This window comes from Caretta caretta, chromosome 6 (assembly GCF_965140235.1).
Source record: "Caretta caretta isolate rCarCar2 chromosome 6, rCarCar1.hap1, whole genome shotgun sequence".
In the NCBI taxonomy this organism is placed as follows: domain Eukaryota; kingdom Metazoa; phylum Chordata; order Testudines; family Cheloniidae; genus Caretta; species Caretta caretta.
Window position 1 is genome coordinate 103,668,861 of NC_134211.1, and position 18,479 is coordinate 103,687,339.

The 18,479-nt window shown below is 40.8% G+C and overlaps 1 protein-coding gene across 1 annotated transcript; it reads right to left on the bottom strand.

Moving 5' to 3' along the window:
* Window positions 1-2,512: 2,512 nt before the first annotated feature.
* Window positions 2,513-18,104, bottom strand: LOC125638368 (alpha-1-antitrypsin-like). Its single transcript, XM_048854021.2, has 5 exons — window positions 18,021-18,104; window positions 15,391-16,057; window positions 10,076-10,349; window positions 5,692-5,839; window positions 2,513-4,128 (listed from the first exon to the last, which is right to left on the bottom strand). Exons 2-5 carry the CDS (start codon window positions 16,043-16,045, stop codon window positions 3,943-3,945), a joined length of 1,263 nt encoding a protein of 420 aa, XP_048709978.2. The 5' UTR covers window positions 16,046-16,057; window positions 18,021-18,104; the 3' UTR covers window positions 2,513-3,942.
* Window positions 18,105-18,479: the final 375 nt, after the last annotated feature.

The following is an 18,479-nucleotide window of genomic DNA, read 5'->3' on the forward strand; positions in this document are numbered from 1 at the left end:
AATAAAAATGATGAGACCTCCAAAAATTATTAAAAACATATGTTACTCCTTACTATAATACTAAAAAATGCCTTTAATTAGAAGAACAGTTAACCAAGTGTTCCCTTTTAATTACTTCCATTCAAGACACTGAGTTGTGATTCAGAGAATTATCTTTGTCAAGGCATGTAGATCTAATGGACCATATTCTGCTCTCATTTACACCTGTACTGCACCAATGAATTTGGTCGTATGCACTGCAGGGATGGTTTCCAGTGACCCTCCGAGTTACTGTTAATTCATGCCTGAATTGAGCTGAGTCTGGAATTATTTATCAAAAATAAATTATCTCATTTTAATTCATGTGTTTACATTTTTAAAGCATGTTTGCTCTAATCCTCTAGGGATGATTGGCTGGTTCCAAACAGGGATGTATGTGAACTTCACTCAATTGCTCCAAAACAATACTTGGAATAGAATGTCATATAAAATTAGGCCTAGTCCTGCACATCCAAACTCCCCAGGAGGTCAATGGTGCATCCTCTGGTGCCTGAACACAGGGTTACAGGAACCTTATTGAGGTCACTGGGAGTTTAGGGTGCACAAGAAATACAGGACTGGACCTTATCTAGCATTAAAATATGATCTTCTCATTGCCATACACAGAGGCTTTATCTCAGTGCTCACACAACTTGACCTTACAACACAGGTCTTTGGCACAGCTGACCACTGTTTGTCACAGATGGCCCATTTACAGGAGTAGCTAGAGTAGTCAGCACAGCAGTAGAGTGACTCCAATTATTCCTCTCCAGCAGGACCCAGAGACTGATGATGGACAACCGTCTTCTTCTCCAAAGACCCTCATGTATAGAGACCCATGGGGACCTATCTTATCCCTTCTCCTTCTCTTCAATAACTACATGAGATCCCTGAGAGGGGATAGACCCATGGGAGTATTATTACCACCATGGTATCCTTAATTCCATAGGACAATAAGCTGATGTTGCATATGTCAGGTTCCATAGACTCAGCCTATATCACTACACAGATGTCACAAACCTCAAGGAGATCAGCATCTGGATGAAGAACTAGCCTAAATGCTGGTCTGGCAAGACTGAAGAGGTGTTGATGAGAGGGGGAAACACGCAAAGAGAAAGCTGGGACATTTCCTTCCCTTACTTTTGCTCCATGTTCATCAAATTTTGTGTGAAGTTGCCTCTGGTTCCTTTTTTATCCTCACTAAGCCTAGATGATTAGGTAGCATCTGTGATGAAAAACATCTCCCACCTCCATTTTCCTAGAAACCTTTTCTGTTTTCTCTCAGATGAGGATCTGGCCACAATGATTCAGATCCAGCCCCAGTCTGGATTACTGTAACGCATTGTATCTGGCAGCGCTGATGGCAGCTCTGCTTCCTTGGTCAGTTCAATGCCTTGTTGTTCATCTTCAGAACCACCAAAGGGTCAGGATACAGCTACATCAGCAACTCCATCCATGACCTGCCAGGACTGTGGCAATCTCTCTGGTACAACACAGTTTTACAAAACCCACGAAGAAGCATGCAAGAGGAGCATTTTCAGTCAAGGGTGTTGTATCTAGATAGGTGCAGATAGCTACACCCGATTGCAAAAATTTTAAGTTTGCTCCTAAGTGGTTCCTGTAACCCTGGGTCCAGGAACTAAAATTCCCAGGATGCACCATGGGAAGTGAAGGTGGAGAAAGGAAAGAGGAGGGGAAAAAGAAGAGAAATAAGAATGTGAGCTCTGTGAAGGAGCCAGGGAATAAAACTCATCTTTGCTCTTATCTGATTTCCCGAGAATTCCTGAGAGGGTTCAGATACAAAAAAGGAAGTTCAGCAGTGGAACAGCTTCCAAAGGAGATCAGACAGACTCTGAATCTGACCACCTTTAGGGCACTCTGCCAGCGTTCCCACCATAACCGAACTAGGGACTAATTGCAAATGCAGGGGCTGTACATGTCTTTGTGTAATGCGAAAGAAGTAGAAAGCTGACAGATAAGGCAGCAGAAAAAACAATGAGACATCAAGAAAAGCATTGGTAACATGGTCCTGAGAGAGAGCCAAGAGAGAACTTTTTGGGCAGAGTGCTAGCTGAACAGAGGCTTAGAACTGTGAGCAAAGAAACTGCCTCCTGTTGTTTGCTTCCTACTATGTTTGGAGAAACAGAACTTTATGTACATTCTTTATAAATAACAAGGATTGCATCAAAGAAACACCTATCATCAATAACTTCTCCTAAAGCAACCTGCAAGACCCTAAATATCGGCTAACCACTCGGGCCAAAAAGGGTAACAATATATGCATACATGGCAAAGAGCAGAGGCCTCTGTGAAGTCCACTAGAGACATCCCTATGGAGATCTTAATTAGGAAATAGATACGACGCTGGTTGATGCTGTGATTAGCTAGATTATTTGCATCATATGTTCTAATTGCTTAATTCCTGTTCTATAGAAATCACACAGTACAATTAAAAACTTTTAAATTTCACATTTATTAATTTTCATTTCTCTAACATAATAACTTGTTTGTATATTTCAAGGTCAAACATAAAGACTGGAAATCATAACATAGAATACCCATTAACAGAATAACTCAGTAATTTACCTCTTCTGCCACTAGAGGTCAGAAAATCTACCATCAGCATGAATATAGAAGAAAAAATATTGATAGATCTTCTGAAACAAGAGTAAAATGGTATGAAGGTAAAATTTAGGTAAGAAAAATATATAAATAAGCATCTGTAGTATAAGTGATCTTGGAACCCTTTGTATCCTAACACTAAAGAGAAAACCTATACAACTATATGTGACTATTTTAAAATATAAAGCAGGTGTTGAGCTGAGTGCAGATAGCCTGTGAAGGTACAATCTGGGAACAGACAGGGCCAACCTCAAGACACTACAGCCAAAACATGTGGTTATGTAAAATGCGGTGTAAGTTACAGATAGGCTGTAAGTGATGGATCCAGCAAACATTTACTATTGGAGTGATGTTTACTATCATGAGTGGTTCCACTGGGTTAGATTCATCCTATACTGTTAAAAATACTGACACAGGGACATTGGGGAAACACAAGCCATTTCCCCTATTTGGGAACTTCCAGAACTTGACTCGGGCCCCGGCACAGGGCTGACCTAAACTGAACTTTGATTCAGTGTCACCCAGGGGCCACTTCAAGGATGCAGAATTGCTGGGGCACAGTTCTACTCCGATCATGCCTCCTCCCACTCCTGATCTTCCACTTCCTTCCTCTGGCCCAATTCTGCTATGCCTCTGTCCTGCCCTAGAATGGTCAATACAGAGGTGTCAATGCTCTTCACCAGGGAGACCTTTCACCTTCCCTGTGATCCCTTTTCACCCACGTGGGTGGCACAAAGGGGCCACAGGGCAATGATTTATCAGACTCATTAACAGCAATGGGGCCACTCAGGGTAGTAAACACTACATTTGTTAATAGGTATCTGCTAGACTGAGCCTCAGGTTGGTGAGATAATAGATGTAAGTGGTAAAGGAGTGTAACTTGGACTGATTTGGCAATCAGTGAGCATGCAAAACAAATGTAATTTACACGGTGAGGATGTGGACAGGAGGGGTGCAGCAGGCATAGGTTAGTAATCTCAACATCTTTTCTGATCCTCACTTTCCAGAAAATGTTTTGCTGTTTTCAGCGTTACAAAGGATTTTCTCTTTTCAGCTCTGCTGATGGTTCTGCCTGAACTCAAATTCCTTTTCTTTTCTTTGGTTTGAGTTTGGATTTAAAAACAATCTGCAGTGATGGTGATTTAAAATCGATTAAAGGTCTCAGTTGTGAAGCAGAATATACAACATTACAAGGGAAAAGGTGGCCTCTAAAGCCATCTCTACACTGGTTAGGTCAATACGTTTCTTTATTTAATAGTGGTGGTAAATTACTCATAGTTAACGCATACAGCACGTTAGTAACTATTGTTTCATAGGGTTCACGATTTTGCCCATAAAGAGTATGTTATTATTGCTAGATATTATTATCATGAAGGGCCTGTTGAACCTAATGGTAGCAGGCACAGCCATTGGCACTATTTCCATAGCAGAGGCTGCCGAAGCTTCAGTGCCATTCTCATCCACACTCACCGTGGCCTGATGGATAGCCTACAAGGAAATCAACAAACATTACCATTCCAGGTGTGGACCATAAGCAGGTTTCTGAATATGAGCTTGATTGTTTTTAAACCAAAAGTGCTGAGAGAAATAACTGCTAAAGAATGAGCAACAGAGCAACAGGTGTGAGTGAACACCACAAACCAAAAGGGCAACTGCAAACTCAGGGATAAAAATCTGTGATCTGCACGAATCAAAATCACCTCATCCTTAAAAGAAGACATTCTCAGAGTCACTATTTCATACTACCATCGCAAGCACTGGCCCCGATTCTCCTCTCGCTTACACCAATGTAAATCAGGAGCAACTTCACTGAGGTCAGTGGGGTTACACTAGTGTAAAACTAATGTGAAAGCAGAATTACACCCAGTTGTTTTTGGCAAATTTATATAGTGGAGTAATAGTTCATAGGTGAGGACAATCAAGAGTGGACATAAAATAGATCTGAGGGGTACAGATTGCTTTCCTTGCATATGTCTTGTATGTTAAGAGCATCCGAAGTTGGATAGATAGAATGGGTTTGGGGCAGAAAAGGGCACAAGCTTGTCCTTACTGCACTGAGAGACATTTACAGACCTGGATTCATCAGATTACATCTGTTCATTTGTAGGGGGGTTGAGGGTTTCTGTATTGTTTTTTAACAGGAGTTAACTAATGGAATGTACCCTGCAGGTAATGGTTTGCAAGGGGTGGGCACTGAAGCCAACAGGAGCTAAGGGTGCTTCTCAAACTGGGAGACATTTTTGAACCAAAACTTTTTTCAGTGAAAAATGCAGATTTGGAGACACTGAAATAATTTGCAAAGGCATGTCAATTTTGCCAAATTGTGTGCGTTTAAAAAGATTTTATAAACAAACAAAAATCAAAATGTTTTGATTTTTTCAATTCAAAATGGCTTTTTTGTTTCAAAATTCCCTTTAATTTTTTTTTTATTAAAATGCTGTAAAGGGAAACAAAAGGTTTCATATCTGGTTGAGGGAAATGTTTCAGTCAAACCAGAACAATTATTTCTGACTCCTTGCTTTGTCAAAAATGGTGCTGTCAGTTTGACCTGAAACGATGTTTTCCCCCTGATTTTTCAGAATTGCCCGTAAACCAAAGAACCTGTTTTTTGTCCAGCTGTTCATAGCACCTTACAGAATTGAACCCACTGTCTTTAATAACAGGAGGGGCAAAGGCAGCTATGCACAGGCAGCAGCAGCAATGGAAGCTCTGAAAACCAGCCCTTTGCACCCCCTTTCATACCAAGGGGAAGATGTCTGTGGGGTCTTCTCTGGGAAGTGGGGGAGGGGAGAGAGAGGTTTGTGGTCAGTAAAGTGGCCCCATGCGCTGTAAAACTCTGCTGGGCCAAAATGTTGTACATGCTGCAACTTGCTGGGATACAACAGCACAAGCAACCCAGGTCATTTGGGCTGAATATTCCATCCCTTAGTCCCTGCTTTTCCTATAGAGCAAAGCCCTTTCATGTGGCTTTCCCCTAGGAGCCACTTGTAAAGAAATGTTTTTAAATATCCGGTACCGTGGATCCTTTAAACAGAATGAAACCTAACTTACCTCTGAGATCCTGTGCCGGGGCAGCCCAGTAATTCCAGACAGGTCAGCTTCATTAGCAAATAGATTTCTGATGCCCATTCTATACAGAATTTGTTTTAAATCAAATTTGCCATCAACAGAGAATCTTGGAAGATATATATTGACTGAGCTGTCCAAAGAGAAATGCGAAAAAATGGTAAAACATTTCAACCAGACATCACAGTGCAGGGCAGGCTCATTCCTGACAACATAACATGCTGTGGTGATTATTGAGAAATTTGTTTGCATTGTTTCCACTAGCCCATAGAGAAGATTTGACTGAAGACCCATGACAAATTTCTTCTGGTGAGGAACGGGAGGTTTCTGATAAGTGATATTGGAAGCCTGGACTGGGAGGAAGGATGGCTCATAGTTAAGGTGCTACCCTGGAACGTAGTAGACCTGGATTCTATCCCCTGTCACTTGAATCTTGTGCCTTAGGTCCCCCGCTGTTAATCAGGTATAACAGCACTGCTCTACGTCACAGGGGTCTTGTGAGGATAAATACATTGAGGTCTGTAAGGTGCTCAGATACTATGGTAATGAGACCTATAAGGAGCTAATGCAGAGAGAGAGACAGTTTCAGGAAAGCTCTAAGTAATATTGCTAAGTACAACGAGACTGAGGTTGTGCTCCTGAATTCAACAAGTGCAGAGCATCTGGACTATCCCTTCACCCTGCTTGTTTTCCCTCCCCATCTTCCAGGAGATTCCTTATCTGCCCCACCAATAACCTGATTCAGTGACACCCACTGAAGTCAATGGGAAGATTCTCATTGACTTCAAAGGACTATGGGTCAACCCTCAGGACAACTCATCTCAATGTCCATAATCAGGAGAACTGACCAGCAGGCTTTAAAAACAGAATAAACTTCAGAGCCTGCTGGACCATCTTCCAAGCTTCTATTAGGTTGCCGGTGTCCCTTAAGATACCTAAGGTTGTACTGTGTTCCCATTTTTCGGGAAATTTTCCTCTTTAAGGCTCTTTAGCCAAGATTTTCAAAAGTGACTAGTGATTTTTTGCCTGGTTTTCAGGAAGTGCTGAGCATTCACCCTCTGAAAATCAATCCCTTTTAAGGTGTCTCAAGCTGGACACCCAAAAAGCGAGGCTCCCAAATTAATGAGTCCCTTTTGAAAATGTTGGCCTTATCTTAACAATTAAATTACACCTTTGGGGGGAAAACAAACAAAACAGATTCCAAAGAGAGCAGAAAAGTGTGGGGTGCCTAATTTATTTAGGATAAAAGCTAACAACAAAGCATATCTGTCTAGTTCATGAATCATATTGTTGGCTCTATGTAAGATTTAGTCAGTTTAAAGGAAAATGAATACTTCAGTGCTTTCTGTAAAACTAGTCAATGCTCAGCATTTCTGGTGCATTTTTTTTCACTGTCCCACTGTCTCTAGTTTTTCTGGAGTTAGTTCTAGCATCTACAGTGAGACACACTAGCCATTTGATAGCATGTGAGAACATGTCTTAGATTAGATGCTAGGATTGTTCCTGGCTAATAATGCTAGTGGAGGTGCAATAGACTCTTTCCTGATTGCTGATCTCTTCCCTTTGCCTGTTTTTTTCGCAGAAGGTGCTGACTGCTACCCTATTAATGACGCAACTGTCATTGGGCCATTTCTATCCTCCCATTATAAAGAATAAGCCATTCCCCATCTACTGCTAATGTGAGGGGAAAGAAGAATGCAGCACACACACACAGTCTCAGGAAGAGAGGAGTAGACACTGGGACACACAACAAATTACCCACATGTTAAACAGGGCCCTTGCTATATATAAAGGTAACACTCCATGCTTCTACACCTTCCATCCAACAATCTCAACTAGGGTGACCAGATAGCAAGTGTGAAAAATTGGGATGGGGGCAGGGAGGTAATAGTGGCCAATATAATACAAAGCCTCTAATATCAGGATATCCGGTCACTCTAATCTCAACAGTAATGAACACTTCTCACAATACGCCTGTGAGTGGTATCAATTCATTTTGTGGGTGGGGAAACTGAGACACAAAGAGGTCAAGTGACTTGACCAAGATCACACAGGAACTTGGTGACTGACCTAGGAATAGAATCCTGAGCTCCTGAATCTCTAGTCCTGAAATTTAACCATAGGGCCACCCCTTCTTCCCTGAATGTTACCTACTGAAATGGCCTGAAGTACACTGCTCCCAGCTGCATGCAATTCTACGTCATCTCCATATATTTATTCAGACCAGATACATTGAACTGGACAGTGCAAAAGTTTTTCACTGAAACCAGGCATAACTCAGCTGGGTTTGTGAAAGTCAAATGACCTCCCCTTGGAAACTCTCTTCACTACCGAAGTGGGGTGTGGGGCATCAGGCTGCAGATTGACGTGAAGGTGACAAAAAGAGAACAGGACCCAAGGAGTTCCAACTGTATTACTGCTGAACAGAAAAACAGGTAGGTAGCCTGCTCCCCTGAAGGCCCTTAAGTGGGTTTGATTTAGGGAGTGAATGGATTTACTACACCCTCCCAAAGATGCAAAATGGACCAACCAACTGCTCTGAAGACTATGTGGGGAGAGAGGAGGTATTTACTGGTCATCGGTTTGCATGATTGCCAAACAGCAGTGAATTTCAGTGAGTGAGCATTTCCATACAATGCCAGCTCATTGGGGTCTCTAATAATGAGGTCTTTCTATACTACAAACCATAGAACCCCACTGCTGCTTGATAGGTAGATTATTTCAGTTTTGGAAAAAGTAAGACATTTTGCTTAGTTCCTTGTCTGCTGAAACAAAGGCAGATCCTCTTTGCACAATTGATGTTTATTTGACAGGGATAACACCACTGATATTTTGGTTAAGCTGTTTCATTGCCCAGTACTGATTTTAGGAACAATCATGAGCATTGGGGCTGAAATGAGCGGTGTGGGGGGTGCTGCCGCACCTCCTGGCTTGAAGTAATAAAATAACAACCTAAATATATGGTTTCTGCCCTTAGCATCCCGACTATAAAAATTGTTCCAGCACCACTGGTCACGAGGATCCTCCTGCTGGTAGAGCTAGATTAAATTTTTACATTTTTGAAGTTTCAATGAAAAACAAGTTCACATTTTTCAACGAAAGTTTTTGTGAAAAAGTGTTGCCACATTTCAAAAAGCTCTGCCAGCTAGTCAACGTAAAGAACTGTAAACTGTGTATTTAATTTAATTCAATTCAGTTTTTTGTCTTAAAGCTGGGGTTTGGTAATCTAAGGCAGTGTTGTCAAGCATTCAGCCTGCTTGGTGCATTTATGTGGCACATTCTTACTCTCCAGAATGAAAGGCTCTGAGTCCGCCAACAGGCACATGCTTAATTTTATGCACATTAGCAGTCCCTCTGTAGACATGCAAGAAGCCAAGCACGTTTTCAGCACTGGACCTAAATTTCAGTGAACCTAAATGTGCCCCTTTAAAAGTGAGTTAAAATTCTAGCTCTCATGGTTGCAAAGATAATGTGACATGAACGTAATAAATGAAATGCCATCTTCTTGGGTCTGCCGGCAGCCTGAAACAATGGCTTTGAGATGCATGAACTCTTCCCCCCCTCTGCCCTCCACACACACTCCTTTAGTCTCACTGGGGTGATAATTCTGAAGACAAAGTTAGCATTAACTTTTTCATTGATAATCATCTTAGCAGGTGGGATGGGGGAAAGCATAGGAGAGAGAATCCAGGGGGGCTGAAAATGAAAGCTGCCACAGGGAGGGAAATGCAGAAAGGGAAAAAATGAGATAAAGGGAGAACAACAGACTACAGAGAAAGGCATATAGGGAAGCAAAAGAAACAAAATGCAGAAATGGCAGTGGTCCTAAAGGGAAGCAGATTTTCCACACTGAGTGATACAGAATGTGACAATAGGATATTGAACAAATAACATATCTTGGGCTTGGTCTACACTACAGACTTACGTCAGTATAACTACATCGCTCAGGGGTGTGGAAAATCCACACGCCTGAGCGACACAGTTATACCGATCTAACTCCTGGTGTAGACAGTGCTATGCCGACAGGAGGGCTTCTCTCATCAACATAGCTACCGCCTCTCAGGGAGGTGGAGTACCTACACTGACGGGGAAAGTTACACTACACTGCAGTGGTGCAGCTGCATCAGTGCAGTGCTATATGTGTAGACAAGCCCTTGTAAATAACTAAAAAATTTAACTACATAAAGGCCATGTTCTAGCCTTCATCTTTGTGCATTAACATCACTGAGGGTAGCACATTAGTCCTAATTCTATACCATAGCCCAGGGATCATAGTTAAAAATACAGTCATCCTTCTCCAAGAATTTGTCCGACGCCCTTGATCTAAAGGGACTGCCTGCCACCAGAGTAGAGAGCTGAAAGATTTTACCTTTCTGAAAGTAATTTTCTCCATTTAGACAGACTTTCACATGACAAGCCATTCTCCAACTTCCTCATTTGTCCTTCATCAGGCAGAATAAAATATGCTTTAGTGCTTTCTTCTTTATAATCCATTTGCACCACAGTGCTAGACAGCTGGTCATCATAGGTGTGTTTGTATATGCCCAATCGGAACATCATAGGGACTTTAACAACTGTGTTTCCATCCACAAAGAAGTCATCATCTCTAGTGTACTTTGGATTGAAAGTTTTATTCCACGTGGCTTATGATTCAAAGAAAGAGAGAGTTACTGGATGTTCTGGGAACAAGAAACCATCCTTAGTTGGCATTAACTGCAGTAGCTGCATTTGCCTTCAGAGCTACACCAATTCATACCAACTGAGGATCTGTCCCTAAATGCATAAATTAAAGTAACTCAACTGTAATATGCACATGGGTGGTTTGGGTTGGGAGTGGTTTAAACAAACCCAGAAGCTGCTTTGTAGTAAAAGGATGGTACTTTCATCTTAGATAGACATCATATACCCCAATGCCTGTCCTCATGCCAGAAGGAATTGCCAGACTATTCTCAGGGAGGAGACTTAATACATTCCCCAGTGTCCTAACGTGAGATATGAGTTGATCCTGCATGTCTGGCAGCAATTTTCAAGTGACTCCAAGCAGCATGAAAGCTGAAGTAAACATCTCCTGCCACCACGTTGGCTGGGTAGCAGACCAACATTTTAAAACCCCCCGAAAACCTAATTTGGGTGGGAAAAGCCATAAGTAGACTGTGCCCTGCTCCCATCTCTAAGAAACATCCTCACAACCTCCCTTCACCTTAGTCTGGCTTAGGTGTGGGACTAGGTAGAGGAGTTTTCAGCCCAACTGATCCCTTTCTTCCACTTGGCTGAAGTCCATAAAAGAGCTCTTGTTCAAGGGGATGGACTTCAGCCAAGTAGAAGAAAGGGATCAGTTGGGCTGAAAACTCCTCTACCTAGTCCCACACCTAAACCAGATTGAAGTGAGGGTGTTTCTTAGAGATGGGAGCAGGGCACAATCTATTTATGGCTTTTCCCATCCAAATTAGGTTTTGGGGGATGTTTAAAATGTTGGTCTGCTACCCAGCCAATGGGTGGCAGGAAATGTTTACTCCAGCTTTCATGCTGCTTGGTGAAAACCCTCTTGCAAAATTTACTGGGTAAGCAGAAAACATGAGATTTTCAAAAGCTAATAGCTTGGTCAAAACAAAACCAATCTTTTCTGAAGCGCTCAAAGTGGTTTCAGAGAAGTGTCTTCTTCTCAGTGAGAAGAACTTCCAAGCCAAAATCCAACTATTCACCCTCATTCACTGCAGCCATAGAGCTGTTAACTAACAACTAGAAAAATAACAAAACATTGCAATGATATAAATTGTTCCCTGTCCTCCCAACCCTGTGTACTAAAAAACAGTTGATCTATTAATCAGTTTTGCTTAGACTTTCCAAACTGATGTATTTTTCAGAAAGTACTGAATTATGGAAAACAGAGCATTAGAATGCATTGATATGCTTCCACTGTAATGCTATATGTTCCCACTAGATAATGCTTAATATCTATAGCTTTCTTTTCAAGTATATTGCATATATACACACGCACATATATATACACACACATATATATAAGTGCCAAAAATACACCCCTTTCTTGTAAGAATTTAGAGGCAAGATACCTTGAGTTCTAGTCCCACCTCAGACACTGCCCTTAATGATACTAAAATAGTGTGTGTTAATGCCTAGATATATGATGATGGGAGCCTTAAAAATACCTCAAAGACATTAGCTCAAAATAAATCTTGTTTAACTGAATTACTGAAGTGACTAATCTCGTCAAACTGGAGCTGGTCCCAAGTGGAGCTGGTTAAAAATTGGTATCTCTGTTCTGCAGGAAATTCTGATATGTTTTCTTGCCAAATCAAGACAATGCCAAAATGTCATGAAGAACAGAGATACTGTAAGTCGGAGTTGTTGACAATTTTCCATCTAATTATTTTTTATGAAAAATCAGGGTTTTGACTAGAACCTTTTTAAAATATCTGCTTTCTGGGGAAACTTTTGTGGAAAAACTGAATCCCTGAACACCAAAATATTTTGGTATTTGATATTTCAATGAAAAGTTGGAAAAGTTATTGAGATTTCTGCAGAAACCAATCCCTATTTTCTGACCCGCTCTAACTCTAAGTTACACTTTGCTTCTTAATCAAAGTACCTGGGCAGAAAGATTACCCTGCTGGGTAAAATTGGTCTAATTGTCTAAACCCGGGACTGAGAACAAAGTCCTCTGGAATTCTAATCCCTGCTCCAACCCTGAGTCACTCTGAGGCCTGGTACAAATCATTTAATCTCAACCCTTTGTTTCCTCACCTATAAAACTGGTGTAATAATAGTTATATAGTACTTAAGGGTGTCATTATTATTAATTAATGCTTGTATGGGGCTTTCAAGATATAAAGTGGAAAGCATTATTCTTTTAAACAGGAGAAAATTGCTACATTGTGACTGTAAGTTTCTCCATAAACAGTGTAGCCACAAACATGATGTATGTAATTTTAGAGTAAGTCTGTCTGTTAAAAGAAGTCTCTAATTTTTGTACTGTCAGCTCAGAGCCCCTGGACGCTTCTTTAACACGGCAGAAGTATTGCCTTGCTATGTTTTAGGGAAATTCCATAATGAGTCACAACGGTTTTTCATAAGTCACAGCCCCAAATCCTGATATGCTCAGGCAGCTATTACTTGTTGCATACTCGGACAAAATTCCTACTGGTTTCATACACAGCTTTGGTTAAAAACTGAGTAAGGATGTCATAATTTGGCAGATAGATTGCATACTGGGAACACTCATTAATTCTTCCCTCCTTCTCCATCCAAACCCAGATATGCCTGTGCTTCCCTTCCTCTTAGCAGGGCACTTTTCAAGGAGGTCTTGCCTCTGCAATTCTTTACAATGCTCCAGGGACAAAAGGAAACCCAGAGCTTGCCTTTTCCAGTGGGTTGGACAATAATTCCTCACTGAACTATGGGGGCAAGTAAAATGACACGGGTTTTTTGGAGGGGGGAGGGAGGGAGGGAAGAACATGCTCACTATCTAAGCCCCAAGGCAAACAAGAAGAGTAGCAAATCATCCAGTGAAACCCTCAGTACAATGCAAGATAGAATGCTACCAAACCTCCATCCTCAGACAACAACTCAATGTAAGCTACAATGCACAATGGAAAAGGGAGAGGAGTCATCAGGACTGCTGGGGTGGCCAATAATCACATGGTACAGAGGATGGGATAGCCATTAAATGTTAGGTCAGACTTTATAAAAGCTTCTAAAATTTCAGATTCTTCTCCAAACCAAACCAAGCCTCCGAACCATTCCACATTTTAGCCCATTTTAATTCTCCATGTGGAAGCAATAGGAGCAATAGTGTGGATTTTAAGTGGAATTCTTCGCAATTTCTTTAAAAGCAAAAAGCAAAATGCAGTTTGTCTCAGGGCATAATTATCCACTCCTAGCAAACATTTTAAAGAGAGAGGGATTTAAAGTGGAAGACAGGATCTACGCACGCAAACTATTGGGGGTGCTGGGAGGTCATTTCAGATATGGAACTGAACATTGTGGCTAGGGGCATCTCTAATTTTAAATAAATATCCATTTTAGAACATGCGTGACAGCTGTACCTTCATATGTGTGATGTAGAAGGTTTTAGTTCCTATATTATTTTTAGTGAATATTTTCCTCTTATTATTATAATGTATGATATTGTACGAAACTTATGACTAAACCCTTCACATATATGTAACTTTTACTTTCATAGCTGTTTGAGTTTCGGGGTGGGCAGAATCCACACATTTTTTGTGCCTATTGTTAAGTCTGGCAGGAAAGCCTGATACCTGCTGACTAAAAGCCTGTGTTGAAAATGCTATTTTGGAGATGAGTCAAGATCTTGAAACTAGAGAGATAGAAACTAACCTTCCTTGATGGAGTGGGGAAGAGGGTGTGGAAGGACAAAGAAACATAGACTCATAGGGTTAAAAGGGCCCATAGGGGTCATCAAATCTAACCCCCTGCCAAGATGCAGGATTTGTTGTGTCTAAACCATCCAAGACAGATGGCTATCCAGCCTCCTTTTGAAAATCTCCAGTGAAGAAGCTTCCAGACCCTCCTGAGGCAGTCTGTTCCATTGTCCTGCTGTTCTTACAGTTAGGAAGTTTTTCCTGAGATTTAACCTAAATCTGCTAAACGGTACTTTGAACCCCATTGCCTCTTGTCCTGCCCTCTGTGGCAAGACAAAACAACTTTATTCCATTTTTTTATGGCAGCCTTTCAAGTGAATCAATTGAACTAGATTCCAACTAGTTTTGCCACTCTACAGCTAATCCTTCAAAGATTTACACAAATGCATAGATGCACTTGAAAAACAAAGGGAAAATGTTTTTTTGGAGAAGGAGTGGGTCAACATTTGAAAAACTTTGACCAGCTCAATAGCTGGTTACAAACCAAGGGAAAACATTTCCAGAAACTTCATTAACATTTTTCATTTTTAAAAAAATAATTTCAAAATTTAGAAGTCAGGACAACTTGTGTGAGTAAAGAGACTCACATGTGCAAACACTGGCACAACTGGGGGCCCTGGTCAGGTTTCAGAATGTGATAAAAGGTGTAATCAGTTACCGTAGTTACAAAGAGATGGGCTTTGAGGAGAAGCAGAAGTTCTGTTATATACCTGCCTCTGTACTGTTTGCTATTGCTGGGACAGAATAAATAATTTTCCACTCAATAAGTTGTTTAGGTATCTTACAGCATTTTGCAAATTGCACTCTAAACCTGCTTAGCAGAAAATTTCATAGCATTTGTCTAGGGTGCCAATTCAGGAAAGCACTTAAGCAATGAGTCTTACTGACTTCAGTGCACCCTATGTATATGATTAAGTATTTTGTTGAATAGGGATGCTCTCGTGAATCTGGGCCTGTGTGAATGTATATTTTATGTACCCTTTCATCAGAAAAACATTTTAAATTTTTTACTAATTTTTTTATCAGCTCTGGCTTTGATCAGAAAATGGGGAAAATATCACCAAAATTTTGTCCAAAAACCAGTAATTTTCAATCAGAAAATTATTTTCAATGAAAATGTTGACCAGTTCTATTCATAATTAACACTGTGAATAAAAAGGCCAATTGTGAGGCAGGTTGTGATTCCTCCTCCAAAAATAGTACTGCAAAGGAAGTGGTGAAGCCTAGAGTTGGCACAAGGATAGCCAAATGACCTGAGGTGGGATGTCCTATGATTTTGTCTTACCCTTAAGATAAATATAACTAACGAGAAGAATTTCAGTAACTGGATCCAGATTATTGAGTAGGTTGACAATTTTCCCATGTGTTTTGTTCTCTATGTAATTATTGATCTTCTGCTGAACTAATCTGACATTCTTGAAGTTTTCTGGGAAAGCTTCTCCACTGTAAAAGTTTTTTAGATTATTTAAAAATTTCTGTTGCAGTTTCAGCTGGTCTTTCACAAACAGGACATTCCCCATATCCAGCTGGAGGTTAGCATTCTGGCGGTTTAGTGTTTGCATGAGCTGACGGAAACCTTCATGTATCTCCCTTTGCTGAATCTCATTTGGTTTAAAGTGCAGCACGCTAAGAATCTGTTGCAGTGTCTCTGATTTAGCACCCAAGGTCAGCATTGCAAAGGCAGTGGAGATGCTCATGGGAGAGAAGATCATATTCCTGTTGTTTCTCTGAAAAGAAGCCTCCTTATAAAAAGAAAATGCAAACTGACAGATGCTTCTCCCTACTTTATGACCCAGCATATTTTCATTTACTGGATCTACTTGGTTTCTCTTTCTACTGTGGTAATTTTCAGGACTGTTGTTGTAGCTAGAATTCTGTTCGCAAGGTTTATCAGCATGAATCCCGGCAATCAAAAAACACAGGTAAAAGATTGACTTCATTTTTCTAAGATTCTGTAAGAAAGAAAACATATTTGGTCTACAAATCTTAATAATTTTCAACATATGCTCACCAACAGGAAGGAATTGTTTAAGAACCTGAACATACTATGGAGGAGGCATGGAAGCAGTGACCACAGGTTACTTGAATTCAATACAGTGAAGAAAGGGTTCTGAGTACTAGCAATATTATATTTCAAGGAAACAAATTTTGGGATGTTATTGAATGAATTGTGAAAGAAGACATGTTAAAATCCATGAATGAGGAAGAAGACTGAAGTATCTTAAAAGACACCATAATTAAGGTGCAATAGACTAGAATTCATTTGAAATCAGTCATTCCCCATTTGTTTGCATTTTTCAGTGAGGGACTGAGGGTTAAAAGAAATTTGGTGTGCAAGAGAAAGGGGGAGGGAGCCAAATAATAATTCAGTTAAGTTTTGCAGGCAAAGATAAGGCAGAAAGAAAGCAGTATTAATGTTAGCAAAAGGGGAACAAAGAACAACTGTGTTCAATCTCAAGTGTGTTGAGGAGAAATACATACACCAGAGAGAAAATGACTCCATTAATGGATGAGGAATGGGTGAAAAATTATTATGGTTCCACAATGTGTGAACAAGTTTTTAAAAAAATCTGTAATAGGAGAAAAAAATTGCTCTAGGCAGTTAATACCTATTAAAACCCTATATACTGTAGCAATTGGTAAAACACAAATAGGTAAGGGAATACACAGAAAATGTGTATATATATACATAGCAAAAAGTCCAGGTGATGTGCATACCAAAATGTTAGGGGAATTGTTAATGAATGTACCAAACCAATGACAATTATTTTGGAAAAATCATGGAGAACTGAGGAGATCCTAGAGATCATAAAAAAAGGGAGGAAAGTGTGATGCTGATAGTGGGGGTGATGAGACTGAACTGGAAAAATCTTGAGAAATTACAAATAGTGGAACCCTGAATAAACAGAACCAATGGAAAAGACAATAGCAACCAAAACAACAGGAGAGGGTTTTCCAAAGTGGTGTAGGAACTGTCAGTGTCAAGGTACCTGTGGTAACAGCATCTTTAAATGCTGAAATGACATCACTGGGCACAAATTGTGCTAATATTTGGTGTCCGGGTTTTGATCAACAGACCAAATAAATGTATGGTCTGCATATATGTAAACCCAGAATATGCCCAGTAGTCACTTGATCCAGGGGATATGTTTTTAAAATAAAATACCCTGAATGAACAGGGCACCTCTCTTTGACTTAATTTGATTAGCTCCATCAATTCTCAACTTGCCCATGGCATTTTCCTCCACCATATTCCATCAAAAGCCCCAGTTCTCCAAAACCCAGCCAGCTCAGAATGCTAGGAGGTACAACTATAGCAAACCCACCATGACTCCCCTGTCATGTCAGCAACACATTTAAATTTGTCCTAATTGATCTTACAGCATCTCAGGCTTGCTCCAGTTTCTCTCTCTCAGTCTGTTTTCCAGTCTCTGCCTCCAGGCACTTCCTCTACGGCTGGTGCAAGAACCTTCTCTACTCAGCTCTGCATTCTCCAGAAGCCTTTGTGTAACCCTCTACCTCATCAGCTCTCTCTCTTTCTCTAAGTCCCATGTAAAATCATACCTTTTCCTACTTACATCAGCCTCTCTTTTCTCTCTCCCTCTGCCTTGTGCTTACGGCATAACACTTTAACGTATTCACTACACAATCTCTTTATGCCACACGTGACATTTGGTACCATGACTCTCTTGAATTATTTAACTACTTAAAACATTTGGAGATACACTTTATCTGAAAGGAGCTATTCCATACAAAAAGGTTCTGTAGCGCAGATTTCTTTTTAAAAGGTTGAGATTGAACAAAAGCAACCTGCGTGTGGATGGAATAATTCCACAACTGATTATCCATGAACCAACTTGCATGTAGCACAGGGAACATGAATTACAATTCTCCAAGGGAAAAAACATTACTTACAGTGCAATCAACAGAGTCTTCTTGTGTTCTCCAGGTCTGCACTGCTCCTTGCTCTGTTGTTTATGCTGCTGAACATACAGCAGGGCACTTGCTAGTAAATGCTAATTACATCAGCTAAGGGCTATGACTCAGAACTCAATTTCAGAGATGAGGCAGAGCAAGAAGCGGTGAAACTGGTTTTACCGGACACCTAATTTTGCTGAATATGCTTGTCCCACATGTGGCTGTTTATATTACTCAAGATTGTCTAACTCAGTGGTTCTCAAAGCCGGTCCGCTGATCGTGCAGGGAAAGCCCCGGCGCGCCGGACCGGTTTGTTTACCTGCCGCATCTGCAGGTTCGGCCAATTGTGGCTCCCACTGGCTGCAGTTGACCGCTCCAGGCCAATGGGGGCTGCGGGAAGCGGTGCGGGCCAAAGGACATGCTGGCTGCCCTTCCCGCAGCCCGCACTGGCCTGGA

Bases quoted from the DNA above. Each gene is read 5' to 3' on its own strand.
- LOC125638368 (XM_048854021.2), bottom strand. From the start codon at position 16,045: ATGAAGTCAATCTTTTACCTGTGTTTTTTGATTGCCGGGATTCATGCT. The intron at 10,350-15,390 runs GTAAGACAAAAT...TTGAATCATAAG, and splicing joins TAGTTATATTTATCTTAAGG to CCACGTGGAATAAAACTTTC. The intron at 4,129-5,691 runs GTAAGTTAGGTT...ATTTCCTTGTAG, and splicing joins CCCGGCACAGGATCTCAGAG to GCTATCCATCAGGCCACGGT.